Genomic DNA, 18297 nt, shown 5'->3' on the forward strand with positions numbered 1-18297 from the left:
ATCATACTGCTGCATTGTTCTAGGACCAATCAGACTGCTGCATTTTGGATCCTATTCAACTCAGTATATAACAGGCCCCCAAACTCCTGTCTTGTCTTCTCCCCTTTTTGCCTTAAAAAACCCCAAACTATGCTAACAGGGTGGCTGGTTGCAGTGTAAATGAGACCCCAGCCACCCATCATCTTAATCTGCCCAAAGACAAATTTCCTTGATGTTCCTTTCCCTCAAGTCTTTTAAGTACCTAGCAATGCCCCTGCACATAAATATCTCCATCCATCAGTTGGCTCTACATTCATTTCGAGTGCAAGCATGTTTGAGCTTGGCTTCTGACTTAAGTCTAATCTTACTGTTGTGTTACACAACACCCCAATCTCCACCAATTGAAAAATTGGCTGCACAAGATCCCAGGGGTTCCAGGCGCTCTTCAGGAAATATGGTTCATTGCATACATATTTACACCTGGGTCTACTTTGGAGAGAGTTCAGAGCATTACATCTAAAGAGGATATTTTTCTCTACAGCAGTGCAGCATTGGAGTTCAAGGCATCCTGCATACCATCTCCATGCCTCTGTCCCAGCCTGCCAGGATGGTTCTGTCTAGTTGATGGTTTCAACTGATGGGTTAATGACTTGCTTCTAGCAGCTTTTGCCATTCTTAATGACTTCTATTCCAGGTGAGCCCCTGGCCTGGAAAAGAAGCTTCACCTGTATTTTCCCCTAGTCTAACATCTGTCCTTCAATATTCCAAATATTATCTAAAGTCTATCATTTATTAATTTATAATATTCACTAATTCTAGCAGTTATGGATGCCCTTGCAGCCCCATATGCTGTTACTCCAGATCTGTAACAGTAAGTTGCTGAAGAGTCAGAATAGTATTGTAACGAAATAACTGTGTAAATTGGATGGGATGATTGGTTTGGGCACTGTAGCTTTCCAATACATCTGTAGTTTAATTTGCCTTAATTGCTGATTTTACTCATTAGCCACTTTGTTTTCTTTTGAAGATCAAATAGAGTAGAGATTTGTAAAATAAATAAATAAAAATAATATTTGGGGTATGAAGTAGACTTTCTTTACAGTGAAAGAGGACATAGCTGTCAACTTTTCCCTTTTCTTGTGAGGAATCCTATTCGGAATAAGGGAATTTCCCTTTAAAAAAGGGAAACGTTGACAGCTATGAAGCGGAATGGAAGGATACCTTTATGTGTTTGTATCAAAACTTAACAGCAAGTGTTATGCTATGTAGATTGGGGTGTGTTTTATTGAAATACTGAAGATTTAACTCACCAGCACCAGAAATCTCTTAAAATCATTTTGTCAGGAGAGTATTTTAATGTGGCTTCAACAGTCGTGCATCAACAGTCTTATTTCTTGCACAGGAGACAGCTGGGGGGAAAAGCAGCCACAAGTCTTCCTTTCAGTCCCTTTACTTTACATTGCAAAGTATGAAAAGGGAATTAAATTAACTCCAAAGACTTATTGTCATGTAAACAGACTTGTATTGTGCCCAATGCCAAAGAGAGATAACAAGTTTCTTTTATAGACAGCCAGTTCATATACTGCCAAATCGGCATGAGCATGATGAGTACCGCCTGCCAACTAGAAATTCAGATTCAAACTGGCTTTAAAATGCTCAGTTTGTAGAAGTGTTTCATAAGTGCATTTTGCAGAAGCAAATGGATGATAAATATTTCAATAATCATTATCTAAGAGCAATATTTCAAACAATGTTTAATGTACTTAAGTAAACCAAACTTCTTCCTTGGTCAATAAAATCATACTATTAATTACATTTGATCATTTTTGTCTGCCATATGTTGTCCCCCACAACAACAAAAAATACAATAACCAGAGGTTATCCATCAAAGTTCCATATTCACAGTGCAATTCTATGAAATGTAGTTCTGAGTATAAATCAGAAGTATAGCGTATAGATCAGAGTTCAGGAAGAACACCAGAGGTTTAATACTGCAGACTCACAACATAATCCAGTACTACACATTATGTTACAGAATTTAACAGACTATGTGCTTCAGTATATGCCTTTTATTGTGTGTCTAATATACAACTTCTATTCTAAAATACATTTTATTTCCAGATTATATTATAGCAGAGTATTATCACAGACTGTAAGCATGCAAGCTGGTATCAGCAGCAGTTTCATGAGCAAAATGAACACTGCAAAATGACCACAGAAATATCCACAAGTAATGATAATATTTCAGTCTCACTGATGCAGAGATAGAGAAATCTCCATGTTTGCAAAATATTGCCCCAGTGCAACATGTGAAATGGACTCTCAGTTTGCTATTTCAGCCTAAGTATTCTATGCAGTACCTCCTGGCATCACCATCTGCTGTCATTAAAATTTCTCAGAGGAATTAAAAGGCTAGTGATTGCTAAATAATTTATCAACACACTTTTTATGTACTGAATGTCACTAACATTAGATGAAGCAAAATACTTTGGTCTTTCCTGGATCACTGTCTTGCAATTAATTTTGTGCAGCTTCATCAGTCATGGAAATGGAGTGAATTTTTTCCTCTTGTTTCAAACAAGGAGTTTAATTCAAAGAGACACACACATTCCCTCCCTCAAATATACTTTTTAATGAAGTTCAGTAGCAAAATATGGGACTATTAAATACCCACTAAAATCTTGGTAAAAATAATTTTGGATGTGATGTCGGAATGTAATGTTAGACCAATTCAGGCTGGATACATTTTGTACAGGTGATAGAAGGGCTGAATTACTCAAGTTTCTTGATTTATACATGTTCTTGTGCATGGATTTGTTTCACTGCAACATCAGTTGGGAACCAGACTATTATGGATAAAACTGTCAGAAACTCCCACAGTGGCTGGATAAAGCAGTATTATAAAAATTTCTTTATAGGTTGCCCATGGTAAGAATCTTCTCCAGGCAAGCAGTCAGAAAGCTTTATCTAACTTTTGTGTGACGACGATGACACTTCCCTCATCTAACAGCAGTGGGCCCGTTTGTATAGCCCAGTCTTGGAGACTAATAGAAAATGTGTTCCTCAATGCTCTGTGTGTTTTCCAGTGGAGAAAACTGGTGATCCTGATGAAGCCCTGATCTCAATATGGAATTGCAAGATGAAACAGTCGCTCCTGAGCATCCTCTCCAGTGTTTTGGAGCCTGAGCAACTCCTCCTTGATCGTAATGATGATTCTCAGTATATAAATATGCAAGGCCCACTGATTATATAACCACATTTGCAGAACTACCAGGGATGGCAAATGCTAGGAAAATCAACACACACACACACACACACACATATATATAGAGAGAGAATTCACTACCTGCAGTGTATGTAGAGTGTCCGTGAACCTTTTTTTTTTTTTTTAAGGAAACATAGGAATTAATCTTGTGCCTGCCTTTTCAAGGTTCTTCAGTCCGTCAGTGAGTCCACAGCCTTCACATTTTTGGGTATTTATTGACTGAGTGCTAGGTTTATTAATTTTATTACCCTAAATGTTGTATTTTTATAATGCATATAATGAGATAACTGTTTTGGTTGACAATTTTCAACTGTTATACCTAAACGACTGTGGCAGTTTCAGTACTGTTCTGTTATTACCTGTATTCAGAGTTAGCCCTTTCCCCCCAGCTGTTTGACTGTAACAATTATTTTATTCCATCTATTAATGCACTTACTCTAATTTTTAGCTTTATACTGAGCCTGAAAAGTTCTGATACCCTCTGACCTTGAATAGTTTTGTTGCAGCATTTCACCAATTCCAACTTTGTATGGGACATTTTGACAGACCTGAAACTTGGCAAATCTTTATCATCTGTCCTCACAAGACACCAGTTGTAAGGAAAAAAAAGAGACTCCATTTTGAGGTAATCATGCACGGAACTCAAGCTTATGACAAGAACAAGGAGCAACTGGCACATCCTCTGCCTATCAGACCAATGGGAAATATATGAGCTCAAGAAGGGAGTATAACAGCTTTTATTTAGATGAGTGGTCTTTTATCTGTCTGCCCTTGAATAAGAACATTTGGCACTGGGGATTGCTTGCAGGGTTAATTGCCCCATTGCACTATTGAATAGGTATAAAGGTCTCCCCTGACTAACATTAGGGTCCAGCCTTTTTAGTTTTAATAGCTTTCTAGGTTGCTAGATGCTGCACCTTTCTGTACTTGAGTGGGAAATAAAATTATGCTTTGATTGCTCAATCCCGGTGTCTGTTTGGCCTCCCTTGTTGGTGCTGTTGAGTAAAATGGGACTCGGCTGACAACGGACACTGGGTGGGTATTTTCCTCACAACACAGCCAACCCACAAAAGCTTCACTGCAGCTTCCTACCACTTGGTAAAGTGGTGAAGAGGGTAAAACAAAACTGTCGAACTAGTTTTTTCTCTCTACATAGAACTTGTGCAAACAACAATGCAACTGAATGAACACATACATTTAGCAACTATACACTGCATGTTTACTGATTAGTCATTGTACATGTTTTGTATCAAAAGCCTCCCATAAATAGGGGCACATTCTTTTCTTGCTTGCTGAGACACACAGCATTAGAGATATCTAAAACAGCTGGCTACATGGTGAATTAAAAAATTGAGAATATTTTGGAAAATAAGATCATCTAAGTGTAATTTACAGCCAGAGTTTGGAAATAGCTGAAATTAAGCTTTTCACCTGATTAAGGAAACTAATCATATGAGTTGTGATTGCGATCAATCAAGTAAATCTGCACACATTTACATTTTGTTCACTAATTTTAAAAAGCAGTATAAAAATTAAAAAATAAGCAATATGGTATAATAAAATCATTAAAAACTGTTCTTAGTGCTTGCTATGACATGCATGCATAATCTATCTTTTAAAAAGGCATTCCATTCCATTTCCTATCCAATTTTTAGTAAATGTATTTTAAAAAGCTACATTTAAGAAACACTGCTGCTACATATGCAGGAGGACCTTTTTAAATCAATCAACCACTTTAAAAATCAATTAATATAGCTGAATAATTAGTTGGCCTAGAAAAAGAGAATGAAGACAAATGGACAGCAATAGCCATTTAGGATTTGGTGCAGTAGCTCAACCTGAAATTCTGCTGAAGGTAGCTGGTAATCCCTGTAAAATAATTCAGCAATTGATGGCTAGCATGAGCTGTTACACTTATGTTGCTTGGACATACCACTAAAGCCCATTTAGCCAGGGTCGGGGCCATCCCAAACAATTAGTGCTTTAAGTTCAGGTGTGCAGTGTACCTAATGTTTTAACAGTACCTCTTACAGGTACACTCATCAGGGGGCATTACTGCAACTATTAGTGTGTGGGAAATCAGTATTTGCCTCAGGGTAATATATAATGTGTGTTAAGTGAGAGAGGGAACCTAGGTATATCTATTGTGAGTGACTAGAGCCTTTGTTTTTAGTAATTCATTCTGCTTTTCTTATTGGTACCCAAGGAACAGCTCATTGTCATGGTGAGATTGTGACATCTCCTTGTACAGAGGCTAACAAGAGATATATAGCAGCCAATCATTTATCTTTGTCCTCCTACTCTACTCCATGCTACTTTCCTTAACCTTCAAGTAAACAGAGCTATGAAAGGTAGGACTTCTTTTTATTTTCAACAGTCATTCTTTACCCCCATTTCCCCTTTTTTTCCATTCCAAGTGTATAGAGCCCTCAAATGGCCGACATGTCTTAACATGCTTGAAATAAATATCCTAAAATGCAAGTCTTTCATCTGAGTCCTGATCATGCTTATGCCTTCAAAAACAATGGTTAAAGTTCAACACAAAGTTAAGCTGAATAAAATATATTGCAGTAAATGGGCTTAAGCATGCTTAACTGTGTTGGGTTGTGAGCAGCATATTTTCAAACTCACTCATTTCAGAGGTTTCATTTTTAAAAATTGCTTGATACACACACATACTGTCCAACCAATTGCATAGTATGTCGACTGAAAATTGTACAATAAAAATCTATTTCCCCCTTTGGAAAAAAAAATCAGATTCCACAATGCAATTCCCAAAATTATTTCTGTCCCATTGAAGATGTTATAATTTATGAAAAGGCATTTTAAAAATTATAAATAGTACTATTTATGAAAAAAGTGATAGGCGTTGCCATTAGACATATAGTTGAAAGTTTTTAAAAATTAATCTCAAACACTGATGTAGGATTGATACTTTTCAATTAAATTTTCATCTCCTGTCTCATAGAAATGCATTACTATTAGTATCACAATAAAACTTTCAAGTTACTTTCCCTAGGAAGCACATATCTCTTTATTTGCAGAGTTCTTCAGTCATGCTAAAATCAAGCTGCAATCCATACCCCCAACAATGGGTGCAGGGTTGGGGGGACAGATTGAGCAGAGGTGTCTCTTCATCCAACCCTGCTGGCTTTCTGCCCATGGAGTGACACTAGCATTACTTGGCTAAAATACAAAGGTCCCTGTTCTGTAACAGCAGAGGCAGACCTTGGGGTCTCAAGATGTCCGTGGTGCCCTGTGCAACATCAAAATTCAGCACCCCCCTGCCTCTTGCCTTCCATTCTACGTAATAGTTGTGATGCTCCTAATGGTCTGCACCCCACCTGCCTCTGGCAACAGCACACACCCACCCAGTCTGAAAACCAGGTGTTCTGGATCCGCTGAGCCAGCCCACTTGATGGCACTGGGACTGATTATTTCCCTGCCCTCTGCCTTCCACCCTGTGTGAGCAATAAGGCTAGAGATGCAGCTGTTGCTCTATTGTTCTCTCACATTGCACTGCTGCCCAGCTAGTGTTTGGATTGTCCTGCAAGCATGTTTTCAATACCTCAGTCCCTCCCCTTAAAATGTAATGTAAGGGAAATGTATGCTGCCAAGTAGTTATTTGTTTAGAACCTTTATAAACATTCCAATCAAAGTAACTTTGATTTTGTATGAATATAAAATAAAACCACGCAGTTACTGCAACGCTGCATGTGTCTACTCAGAAGTAAACTCTACTGAATTTGATGGGACTTTCTCCCAGGTAAGCATGCACAGAACCGTGCAGCCTGAGTGCATTTTATTTATTTATTTTTCTAACATATGTCCGTTCAATTACATTTGGAAAAAGAGATACAGCATTTATACAACATGTGAAGAAGCTAATATGAGGTACATTTAGTAAAGAACACTAAAAAAATAAGTCCTATATGTGTGCTAAACTATATCTCCATTGATTCAGGACAGCAGAAATTTGTCCAGTAAAATGTTTATAGAAAACACTGTCATTGGTCACAAGAGAATGATTTGAATGTCCACCTGGCCTTTGGCTTGGAGCCAATTTGATTCCCTCCCTCTCTCTTTTTTCTTCTCCTCCTCCTCCAGCGAGGAGGCTACATTTTAATATTTTAATGTTTCAATATTTTAATGTTGTATTTTAATTTTGTTTTTAAGTTGTAATCATTCAACTTGTTTTTATTATTGCTTGTAAGCCGCTCTGAGCCTGGCCTTGGCTGGGGAGGGTGGGGTATAAATAAAAATTATTATTATTATTATTATTATTAAGTTGGTGCTATCTTTGAAATCTTTATTAACAGCCTGTGCTACTGCACTGTATGCTTGACTATACATGTAATGGTTAAAGTTACTCCATGCAGCTGCTAATCACATTTGACAGAAAATTTAATATGCCACAGTGCTTCATTCCTTAACACATCAAGCTTGTACACTGTTTTACATATGAACAGACACATGAACTCTACTAAACACCTAACTACTGAATCTTTGGCAGCTAGGTAATCACCCATTTTTCTCCAGCATTCTCCATCAACAACAATATAGCATCCAGATAGAAAAATGCTGCTTACTATCAGTATTTTATATGGGCTCAACCTCCTATACATGACATTCCTTCTAGTTCAACCACAAATGCCTGAGATCAGAAATTACTGCAGCTACAAAGGCCAACAAGTCACAATATTATGCGCCAGGCCTATGCAGGCCATTCAGATAATATATTTCCATAATAGCTAGTTGATTGTCTCCAATATTGAAATTTTAAATGTTTTTTCCTTATTTATTATTAAAAACTTGTTTGACTTTTTATGATATAACAGTATATAAATATTTTTCATAAATTATGCTACATCGCACTACAGTTCGTACTTACATGGTATTGAGGAAGTGCAAGGGCTATGCCATCATTATATCTCAATGTCTGACTCTTAATCACTCTGAATTGTAAGCAGATCTTAGGTTTACTTATTTAATATTAAGGAAAACTGTGTGAAGTTTACCAAGAAATCTCATATAGAAGTTATTAAGCAGAAACAAAAAACACAACCCACAGAAGGCACAAAATTAATTTTTGGTTTTTGCAAGAGTCTTACCTTTTATGTCAAGTAAAAAGCCGAATGGCCAAAGCTACCACAACAGAAAAACAATGAGTAATATAGGAGGCATCCAGTGCTGTCTACTCTGACAGGAAGCAGTTCCCTGAAGTTTCAGGCATATATATTTGGCCATCCTTGCCATCAAGAGATCCTTTAACTGAAAATGATGAGAACAGTCTCTTAACAGCAGGCAAAAAGACAGACGAGGCTTGTCAGTGTACATGTTTGTCTGTTACAGAGGTCTCTTAGGAGTTCTGTTGGTTACCATATAGTTTTGTAAAGTTGGTGTTTACACTGTTCAGACTACAAAATGGTGCAGTAAGGATAGTGCAAGTACACTATCTAGTGATGCTTAATCCAATTTCCCTTTTCTCCAGGAAAGGAATTGCAGATCACCAGTCACCTCAATCAACACTGCAAATGGCCCATGGTAAGCTTATAACGTAGAAAACCCAGTGGTATGGTATAGGCATCAGCTACTGAAATCACTGTGACAGTTGTGTTCCTATTTCTTTGTACTAGAGAACCTTAACTAGTACAGCTGATATTGTAGAATTATGACCTTCATAACGACTGCAGGAAAGGCTGAGCACCTATCGAACCTTGTGGTCCTGCAATTAAACATATTTTTATTTTGTGTTTTACTGACAAATGAAAGGGAGTTCAGTGGCAAGGGGAAACTATTACTAGCCTCAGAGGAAATATTATACTATATTTAGTATATTAAACAAGCAGAAATTTTAACTGATTTGGATATAAACATGGTTTATACCCTTTCAAGGCAATCCTGTGCATACCTACCCAGAAGTCCTATAGAATTAAATGAGACATTAAGGCAAGTGTGTCTAGAACAGCAGCCTTATCTACTGTGCTATGCCAACTACCTTTCTGTCAAAATATTAGATTTTCATTAAACCTCAGTACAGTTATATAAGCAGCTAAATGCTGATTTCTTATTAGGGTTGCCTGGCTCTTATTAAATCAGTCCAAGACTTATTTTAATGAAAGTAGGCAATGACCCAAAAACCCAGTTTCGGATAGCTGTCCCAAATGCTTTTGCAGAGAACATTTTAATTTTTGAATCCATATGTACAAATGGCCACAAAACAAAGCATGTGTGCCTACAAATACAGTATAGGTTACATTGTGACACCAACCCTGGAATTATCACCTGAGGAAGGTGGTTCTTTATAGAATGACATCACAATGATTCAATCTACTTATTGCAGTGTGTCATATCTCAGAGCTCCATTTGGCATCCTCTAAACCAGTGTTCGGCCACCATTAAAATAGTGTGTTCAGCTTCATTCTCTATAGGAAGGCAATAAAAAGGGATGAAAAGCAGCAGCAGTATTCCTAAGTAAGTTTAAGAGGAGCAAGGTTAAATAACAGAAAAATACAGCCAGGGATGGGTGGCAGTGATATCAAGCAAAGAAAAAAGAATGAGAGGCAGAGCTAGGCCACAGTTTCAGGTAGCAGGTGATGTGCAGCCAGGTGCTAGACGACAGAGCTGTTTATCCCAAACTAGCTGCCCCTGTGCTCCCTAAACCAGCCTAACTGCCCTCAGGTGTGGGTATCGCCCCCTTGTCCCATCACTGCTGTTGAAAGCAGAGTCAGCAGCTGGTCTAGGTGGCATGTGTACACAGAACAGGAAGGGAGATGGAGCGTAATCTTCTTCGCCTCGGGCAGCGAAGTGTCCTGGGGCAACAGCGCTGAAGGAGGGGCGGGAAGAATGCAATGGCCGAGCCCAGAAAGGGGAAACGAAAACCGGAGCCAAGTGGCACGGAAACAAGTGCAGTAGTAGAAAACCAGAACCAAACCTAGATGTGGGGGGAGATAACAGCGTCACAGCCAAGTTTCGTAGGTCTGAGTTGTCCCGAGTAGTCGCCGTGCCCTGCAGCCGTGCCAGTGCCTAGCAGGGCGCGGAGAACGGAAACTGCCGTACCCTCTTAAACCAACTTTGGGAACGGCCATGCCATGTGGGGAAGGCAGTGCAGGGTCAGGGTCAAGGGAAAGCACTGCTAGGCGAGTGGGGAGAGAGAGAGAGAGGGCGCTCACAGACACCGGGGCGTTTTTTCCAAGTGTCCCAAGTAGTTCACTCTGCCTCACCGGTTCCGGCTGGGCCAGACCTGCCTAGCGGCCCCACCTGGCTGCGCCCGACGGAGGCGGCTTTTGAGGCTGGAGTGAGTCAGCCGGTGGAAAAAGAGGGCAAAAGCGCGGCAGCTCTTGCCTCGCATGTCAGGCAGCTCTCTCTCTTTTTCCCTCCCTGGCGGAGGCGGGGGCAGCCGTTTCTCTCTCTCTGTGTGTGTCCGGCTCAGACCCCTCCCTCTCCGGACTGATCGCTCTGTGTGAGACTCTCCCGGGGACGCCCGGAAACGCCGCCTGGGCCCAAAGGCCGCAACCGCCACCCCAACCGAGCCCCCTTCCCTCAGCCCTCGCCTCCTGCGGCTGCCACGGCGGGCTAAATGTAGCCCCTGCAAATCGGGCGGGGAGGTTTGCAGAAACATGGCGGGTAGGTAGCACCTCCCTCCCTCCCCAACCCCCCCTCCCACTCCCAGAAACTCCGTCCGGGCGCGAAAGAAACACCTCAGTCCGGACCCCCCCCCCCCTTCAAGGAAAAAGCAAAGGGAAAGCGCCCTTTAGCGAGTCCTCCTCCACCTCACCTCATCGATTTGGGGGGTGGGGGGGTTGCCTCCTGCCTGCCTACCTACTTCTCTGTGTGTGTTGGGGAAACTATGGCAGGAGCTTGCGAGGGGATTTATCTGAGAAATTAACGACCTTGTGTGGCAAGAAGGGCTTGTGGGATTTGTTGCCAGATGTAGGCGTCCCCCTTCTTTCTCTCGGCCCCGTGAGTGTGAGGAGGGGGCGCTTAGGGCAGGGGTGTGTGTGTGTGTGTTTTATAGCGTGGTAAAGAAGCGCGAGGCGCTCTCGTGGGATGTGTATTACGGGTGTTTTACAAAGGGGAGTTGGTCTGGGGTGGGGAGGAACCCCCTCGGCTGGAGTTCACTTTGTCTTGTCTCTCTCCGCCTCCCCCCCCCCCACTCCCCCGTCTAGATCTGTCGCTGCTCCAGGAGGACCTGCAGGAGGAGATAGACGGATGTGAGTAGCCCCAGCTGCAACAGCTTCTTCTCCCCCTCTTCCCCAGCGCACTCGGCGGCGCTGCCCGGGCCGCCCCTTCTTCCCAAGTCCGTCTTGGGTGTGGGGGCTGGGTCGGGGCGGTCCCACTTCACTCGCACCCGGAAACTCAGGGGATCCTGGGTCTGGAATGAAATGGGGAGAGGGAGCCTGTTCCCGTCTAATGAGGGTTTGTTCTTTATCTATATATATATGTATATATTCATAAAATACAACCGGGAGCGGGGAGGGAGAGGGATGGATTGCGCGTGTGTGTCAAGCTCTCGTTTGCTTTTGCTTCCGCGAATAAATGGTTTTGAAAGCGTGGAGGAGGCCCAAGTTGCATTGTGGGAGGAAGCAGCCATGCTCAGCTGTCCTTGCCCGTTTTCCCCCATACAGGCATTTATGTGTATGGCTTGCAAACTTGCTCGTGTTTGTGCCTGTCTTGATTTTGTTGTTGTTGTTAGTTTGTTTTACTTTTCTGGAGACCACGAAGGGAAAATGGGGAAAGTTGTGAGTTGGATGGGTTGGTTGTGATTATAGCATTACTGCTGCTATTCTGATGAATGAGATTTAGGTCACGTTGTACTTGAAGCTTAACAGTGTCTTAATATTGAGAGACAGTACTAATAGAATTCGTCTTCCCTTAATAACACCTTATTAATTGCCATCAGAACTCATTGAATGTTCTCATATAGGAATTATGCTTGTGTGCTTTTTAAAATCAAGGTGTGTTCAGGTTTGATATATCCATTGAATATTTAAATTGTAAAAATTAAATTTACATTTTAAATGTCAAAATTTTTATAATACTAAAATTTAATACATTGATATTTAAAAGTTAGCATTTATGTTGAATTTTGGACAGCTAATGAGATTAAAAAATGCATTGTGATCCATAAAGGGTCAAGAAAGCAAAACCCAAGATTGGTAAAGTTTGATACGACAGTGACCTTGACTTTGTATGTTAGATAAATAGAATGATGCATATTCTTCTGAATTAATTTGTGGCTGGTTTGCAGGTCTGTTGTATGAGGTTCAGGTATTCTAATTAGATTTTGACCTGCTTTCTTTAGTTTTTAATCTTTTAAAATGTATTTTGTACATATCAGACTTTAGAGAACTGATGCTACCACCTTTTTGAATCAATAGCATACACACGCACAGAGTAATGTGCATTTATGTTCTGAACAGAAGATAAACCTGGGTAACTCAAAATATTTTAGTAATGTATATGAATATACACTTAATTTTTTTACAGCAGTAAATTCATGATAGGTGACCAGTGCAGGCATCAGTGATTGTGTAGAACAGCCTTCTCCACCTTGGTGCTTTCCAGATGTTTTGGACTACAACTCCCATGGATGTTGTAGCCAAAATATGTGGAGGGCACCAGGCTGGAGAAGGCTGGTATAGAATATTGTGTGAACTAAATAATGGAGAAGGTACTGTGGAAAATAATAATGAAGTACCTGAATTAAATAAAATATAAGTATAGAAGAGAGTTTAGAAGATGTGTCCATATTAAAAATACATGCTCCAGAATAAGAATGTAAGAAGATTGAATAATCGAGTGTCCTTTCTAATTTCTGCTACTTTTACTTACCATCTCTTTCTTGGAGGCAGATTCTTTGGTATACATTTTGATGGTTAACTCTTGGATAGGAGCACTTAGTAAAACATAATTTCTCTTCCAAGGCGATATTAGAAGGTGGCATTAGATGAAAGCAAAGTCAATTGCTGCTGTAAGTAGTGTTGTAGTATTCACCACAGTGCAGCTGTATACAAATTAATATTCATTACGTTGTCTCCTTTTTATTGTCCGTAGTAAGTGATGCTTGCCATATGAGTTGTCATGCTTTTGAGTTCTTGATTTTTAGGGTCTTAGTGTGAAGGTTTTATCTCAGTGGAGCACCTATCAATGAGTTCAGTGTTTGAATTCTGCATTAGCCTCCTTTTCTGTATTAGCATCATTTCCTGTAGAGGTCTGCTTGGTGCCAAAGTTCTTCAACTGAGAACACTTTATTTCTTCTTCTCACATGCTTCATCCTCAACTTTGTACCCTGTATGTTCTTGTAGCACTGCAGCTGTCTTGGCTCTTCATAGAGGGAAATGGGTCATCAAAAGACCTGATTTGTACTCATGCCTTTTCGGATTGAGATGGGACCTTAAGCAGCCCAGAACTGAGACACTGATGCCAGCAAATCTGATTCCTTTTAATAAGCTGATTTCTAAGGCGAGACTGGTGACTGCATATTTTATTTTTGTTCTCTGTTATTTTAGTGACAAACTACATATACAGTCAGTTATGGTAATCCACAAATCCTTGACAAAAACAAAGGCCATAAGCTGCTGAAATGCCCCCAGTAGCATTTGTGTCTAACTAATGGTACAGTGGTGCCTCGCAAGACGAAATTAATTCGTTCCGCGAGTCTTTTCGTCTTGCGATGTTTTTCGTCTTGCGAAGCACGGTCCGTCGCAACTGCGCCTCTTCAAGCGGCTTTAAGAAAAAAGCGAACGAACTCGCAAGACGTTTTCGTCTTGCGAAGCAAGCCCATAGGGAAAATCGTCTAGCGAAGCAACGCAAAAACCGAAAAACCCTTTCGTCTTGCGCGTTTTTCGTTTTGCGAGGCATTCGTCTTGCGGGGCACCACTGTAGTGTTTCAGGGTTGCCTCTGGTGTACCTTCTTAGCTTGAAGAAATCTTTCTTTTTTAAAAACTGTGTCTGTGCTTCTAGGTGGACAACTTCAATTGCTAATTTTAAGCTTTTGTGTGTAGAGCATAAACCAGGAACAGACAGAAACAAAAGAAAAATTGTGACTTCATTGTGTGATGAGAGGTAGAAAGGCATACATACACAGTAAAATCTGTTGGTGCAAGGACTTCCACTTGTGCAGAGAAACTTCCCCTCCCCCTGTGTGCCTCTAAATCTATTCTGAGAGTTCTCCATACCCTCTGGAACAGATTGGGGGGGCTCTGGAGATGCAAGGGAGGGAAGTTCTATTTAGCAGAAGCCCTTGCACTAACAGGGTGACTTAGATGAATACAACACATTGCTGTTTAGCATGGTCACTTTGACCAGTAGTAAGTAGGAGAATAGTAGAAAGATTTCTTGTTCTTTTGAAACCATCTGAGTATAGATGGAAAAACAGTATTTTCGTCTTGGATAGGTTTGTGAATTTTCATTTACACAGGAGAATAAAATTGATGGTTGTCCACATTCCACAGTGAACATGAGTTTTGTTTGTATAATAAATGTCATTTCTGAATATAGACATGTAACTGAATTGCCTATAAACTACAGGCAGACAGGTGCCAAAGATCAGAAAGGAGGTACTTTCAATAGACATTAGGAAAGCAATGTTATGTGGTTAGTAGCATAGGAGATTCCATAAGGGATGACTACACCGTTGAAATATGTTTAAATGAAAGAGTTCAAAATTATGCTTACAAAATGGAATGGTATTTGGTAACAGTGTGCAAATTTCCCTACCTTTTGTGGGCAAACATTGATTGCTGTATCCTTTAAAAAAATCCCAAAACTGTTGTACATTGTTAGGCAGTAGGTTTTTGAGTTTTAAGATTTATTTGAATTCAGTGCATTTATCTAGGTTTTTGCTTCCTATTTAAGTTAATTCTTTTTGGAGGTTATTTTTTATGTTTACAATATTGTACAATTTTGAACACTTTCCTATGTTTCCATCATGTTAGAGCAGAGGGGATAGGAACCTGTAGCTCTCCAGATGATGCTGGACTACACCTCCATTCGTCCTTGATACTTGGTCATGCTGGCTGAAGCTGATGAACACTGAAGTCAAACAACATCTGGAGGGTCACATGCTTCCCATCTCCATGATACAACCAGATCTTGTGTTTACACTGAGATCATGGTGATGTTCCATAAACATTCTCCCCCCCCCCCAAAATATTGGCATATATTAAAAGTTATATGAAGTAGTAGAAATGTTCATCTCCTGTAGGTGTTGCTTATAAAGGGAAATATTTATGCATCGTCTTAATACATTTTATTAAACTAATAAACAGTGATGTTTTGGATGAATGGACATACAGTGGTACCTCGGGTTAAGTACTTAATTCGTTCCGGAGGTCCGTTCTTAACCTGAAACTGTTCTTAACCTGAAGCACCATTTTAGCTAATGGGGCCTCCTGCTGCCGCTGTGCCTCTGGAGCTCGATTTCTGTTCTTATCCTGAAGCAAAGTTCTTAACCTGAAGCACTATTTCTGGGTTAGCAGAGTCTGTAACCTGAAGCGTATGTAACCTGAGGTACCACTGTATACTGTACCAATTTTAATATGCCTAAATAGCATGTTTAATTTGGGAAATGTAGTATTATGGTGCACATGTGCAAGCACTTTGAAAGAGTAGTCATGTGAGAAGCTAATTGCAATGCTGGACAGTTTCTGTTAGACTGATATTATATCCATGTATAACGATGGTAGTGGCTTAATTTTCTGTAGGAAAAATATAGCAGCTGAAAATTTACATCAATTGTTTTAATATGTGTGCTCCTGTTTGCTACAAGGAGGATTTGTCAAGGATATTGTGAATACAGTGGTACCTCGGGATGCGAACGAGATCCGTTCCGGAGCCCCATTCACATCCTGAATAGAATGTAAGATGCGTCTGCGCATGCACGGGCCATGTTTCGCCGCTTCCGCGCATGTGCGTGACGTCATGCGCGAGCAGCGAAACCCGGAAGTAATGCGCTCTGTTACTTCCGGGTTGCCGCGGAGTGCAACCCGAAAATACTTATCCTGAAGCATATTTATCCCGAGGTATGACTGTACTTGGAGCAGTTGATTCATGGGCAGGGACTTGGGAGACTGTTAGCAATTTGTGATAGTGCCAGAGAGCCCTAATCATGCATCAAGGGTTCTATTGCTATGTGTATACCATAGGTAACAAGAGAGCATTATCCTCTACGCTGTAGAATAAGTGTAAAATAAGAAAGCATGAGACAACTGGAATATTCATCTGTATGAAAATAGATGGGGAATGGCCAATTCCTCTTCCCACTGTACTCTAAAAGGATAGAACAATGGAAAGTGCTCTATCTGACTTATTAAAAGCACTGCTCTTGTAACAAGACTGTTAATAAGCCAGTCAGCCAGTGAAAGCAAAATGGTAAATTGAGAGAGTAGTTAGAATGACAGCAGTGGATTCCATAGATGACCGATCATTGAACAAGTGGGGATCATCCATGTTTTTTGGAGATAACTAGTACTCACAAGATTTTTATGTCTGTTGCTTTGACAATATGTAAGTGTTGGTAATTAAACTTGATCAGATTGCTGCTGACATGAATAGTGTTGCAATAAGTTGGAAGATAACATCATGAATATAGGCTGACCTCTTCCCCCACCCCATCCTGAACTTAAACTAACAGATTTGAAGAAATACAAAGTACAGCCCAGCAGCATCTAGATAATTGCGCTAGATGCCACAATCACAGGTACTTCGCTCTGCTGCTTCCAGGAGCGAAGCCTTGGATTTGCTTCAGCATTATGCCTGAACCTAGACTTGTGGTTTGCTTCCCTCCGAGCAATTAATTATAACCTAAGTTTGTTCTTGGCTTTACTGCCCATGGTTCCCATGTAATGCTAAGCAAAACTAGGGCAGCACAGTGGGAGCAGAGGAGGAGCAACATTTTTAGCCCTGTGCACCAGCATGCTGAATGCTTATATTTAAACTATACTTAACCTTAACAGTGGTTTTAAGTCCTGATTTTGGTTTTAATGAAATTGCACTTCCTAACTACTTTCTTGGGTCTTCATCAATTTTGAGGTTCATATTCATTTATGTATACAAATTCGGCTACTAGAGATCTTTATCTGGTATGACAGGAGAGGTTTTAAAAAACAGTTACTTTACTGAAGGACTAGTAGAAAAAGCAGTCCGCTGGAGATGGTGTCTGGTTTACAAAATATTTGAGACTGAAGGAAATTGGAGAACAATTTTGTACAAAAAGTGGATATAGTTCAAGAAGAATGGCTGAATTGTACAAAAAGCATGCTTTGAAAGGGAAGAATGGTAAAGGCACACAAAGTTTTAAGACTAATCTGTGTTGAAAGCAGACTGCGGCATAGCCTAGCTTCTTCTCAGCATTAGGCATCTGTTTTAAAATATAGATTTGTGATTATAAGGAATGTTTCTGATGTCTCTGATAGTTGGTGTGGATGACTACAGCTCAGAGTCTGATGTGATTATTATACCTTCAGCCCTGGACTTTGTCTCACAAGATGAAATGTTGACTCCTCTGGGAAGATTGGACAAGTACGCTGCAAGCGAGAATATTTTTAACAGGTATGGTATTTTAGCCTAAATAATCTGTTTTATAAGGAGCTATCTTAAAATGTTTTGTGTGCAGGACAAAACTTAATCTCTTTTTTACAAGGAAATTCTATGAATTAAATTCACACACCTATCCACCATTTTCATTTAATGGATTATCTGTCCTTATCAAGAGGTATTTGGTATATTACTTTGTAAGAAGATATGTATTTAAGATTTGTATTGTATTCACACTATAACACAGTAATGTTTGAAGAGACTACAGTTCATTTCCAAATGTAAGAATACCAGCTGTACACATGATTAAAGATGGTGGCCTAATGTAACATGTCTTCGTTTACAAGGATCTGTCTGCCATCTGATATCGGAATATACAATGCTGTAAAATTCACCTTAGTTTTTGTTGAGTTCTAAGGAAAGATTTTCCTCTTTTTGTATTCGGTATTCTTATACAGTGGTTTAATTTTAGTATTCTTTTCTGGGTAATAGTTCAAAATGATTTGTTTTGATTT

General features: G+C 40.0%; 1 protein-coding gene and 1 long non-coding RNA gene across 12 annotated transcripts in view; one reads left to right on the plus strand and one right to left on the minus strand.

Annotated features, from left to right (window-relative positions):
- The first annotated feature begins 5483 nt into the window (after positions 1-5483).
- Positions 5484-18297, plus strand: part of PPP4R1 (protein phosphatase 4 regulatory subunit 1) — a 35516-nt gene continuing 22702 nt past the window's right edge. Inside the window, exons 1-4 of one of the 11 annotated variants that reach the window (XM_083622566.1) lie at positions 5484-5595; positions 8736-8788; positions 11413-11457; positions 17662-17797. In XM_083622566.1, coding sequence (XP_083478692.1) covers positions 8779-8788; positions 11413-11457; positions 17662-17797 — 191 coding nt within the window. In that variant the 5' untranslated portion in view covers positions 5484-5595; positions 8736-8778. Of the gene's footprint in view, positions 5596-6978; positions 7011-8735; positions 8789-9597; positions 9719-10237; positions 10871-11080; positions 11207-11412; positions 11458-11544; positions 11663-17661; positions 17798-18297 lie in introns of those variants that run through there. The other 10 variants (XM_083622569.1, XM_083622562.1, XM_083622565.1 and 7 more) reach the window with 10 other exon arrangements.
- Positions 8130-10267, minus strand: LOC310766457. Its single transcript, XR_014550160.1, has 3 exons — positions 10179-10267; positions 9516-9669; positions 8130-8535 (listed from the first exon to the last, which is right to left on the minus strand). It is a non-coding gene; the product is annotated as an uncharacterized lncRNA (long non-coding RNA).

Source organism: Podarcis filfolensis, assembly GCF_964270895.1.
Source record: "Podarcis filfolensis genome assembly, chromosome: 7".
Taxonomy (NCBI): Eukaryota; Metazoa; Chordata; class Lepidosauria; order Squamata; family Lacertidae; genus Podarcis; species Podarcis filfolensis.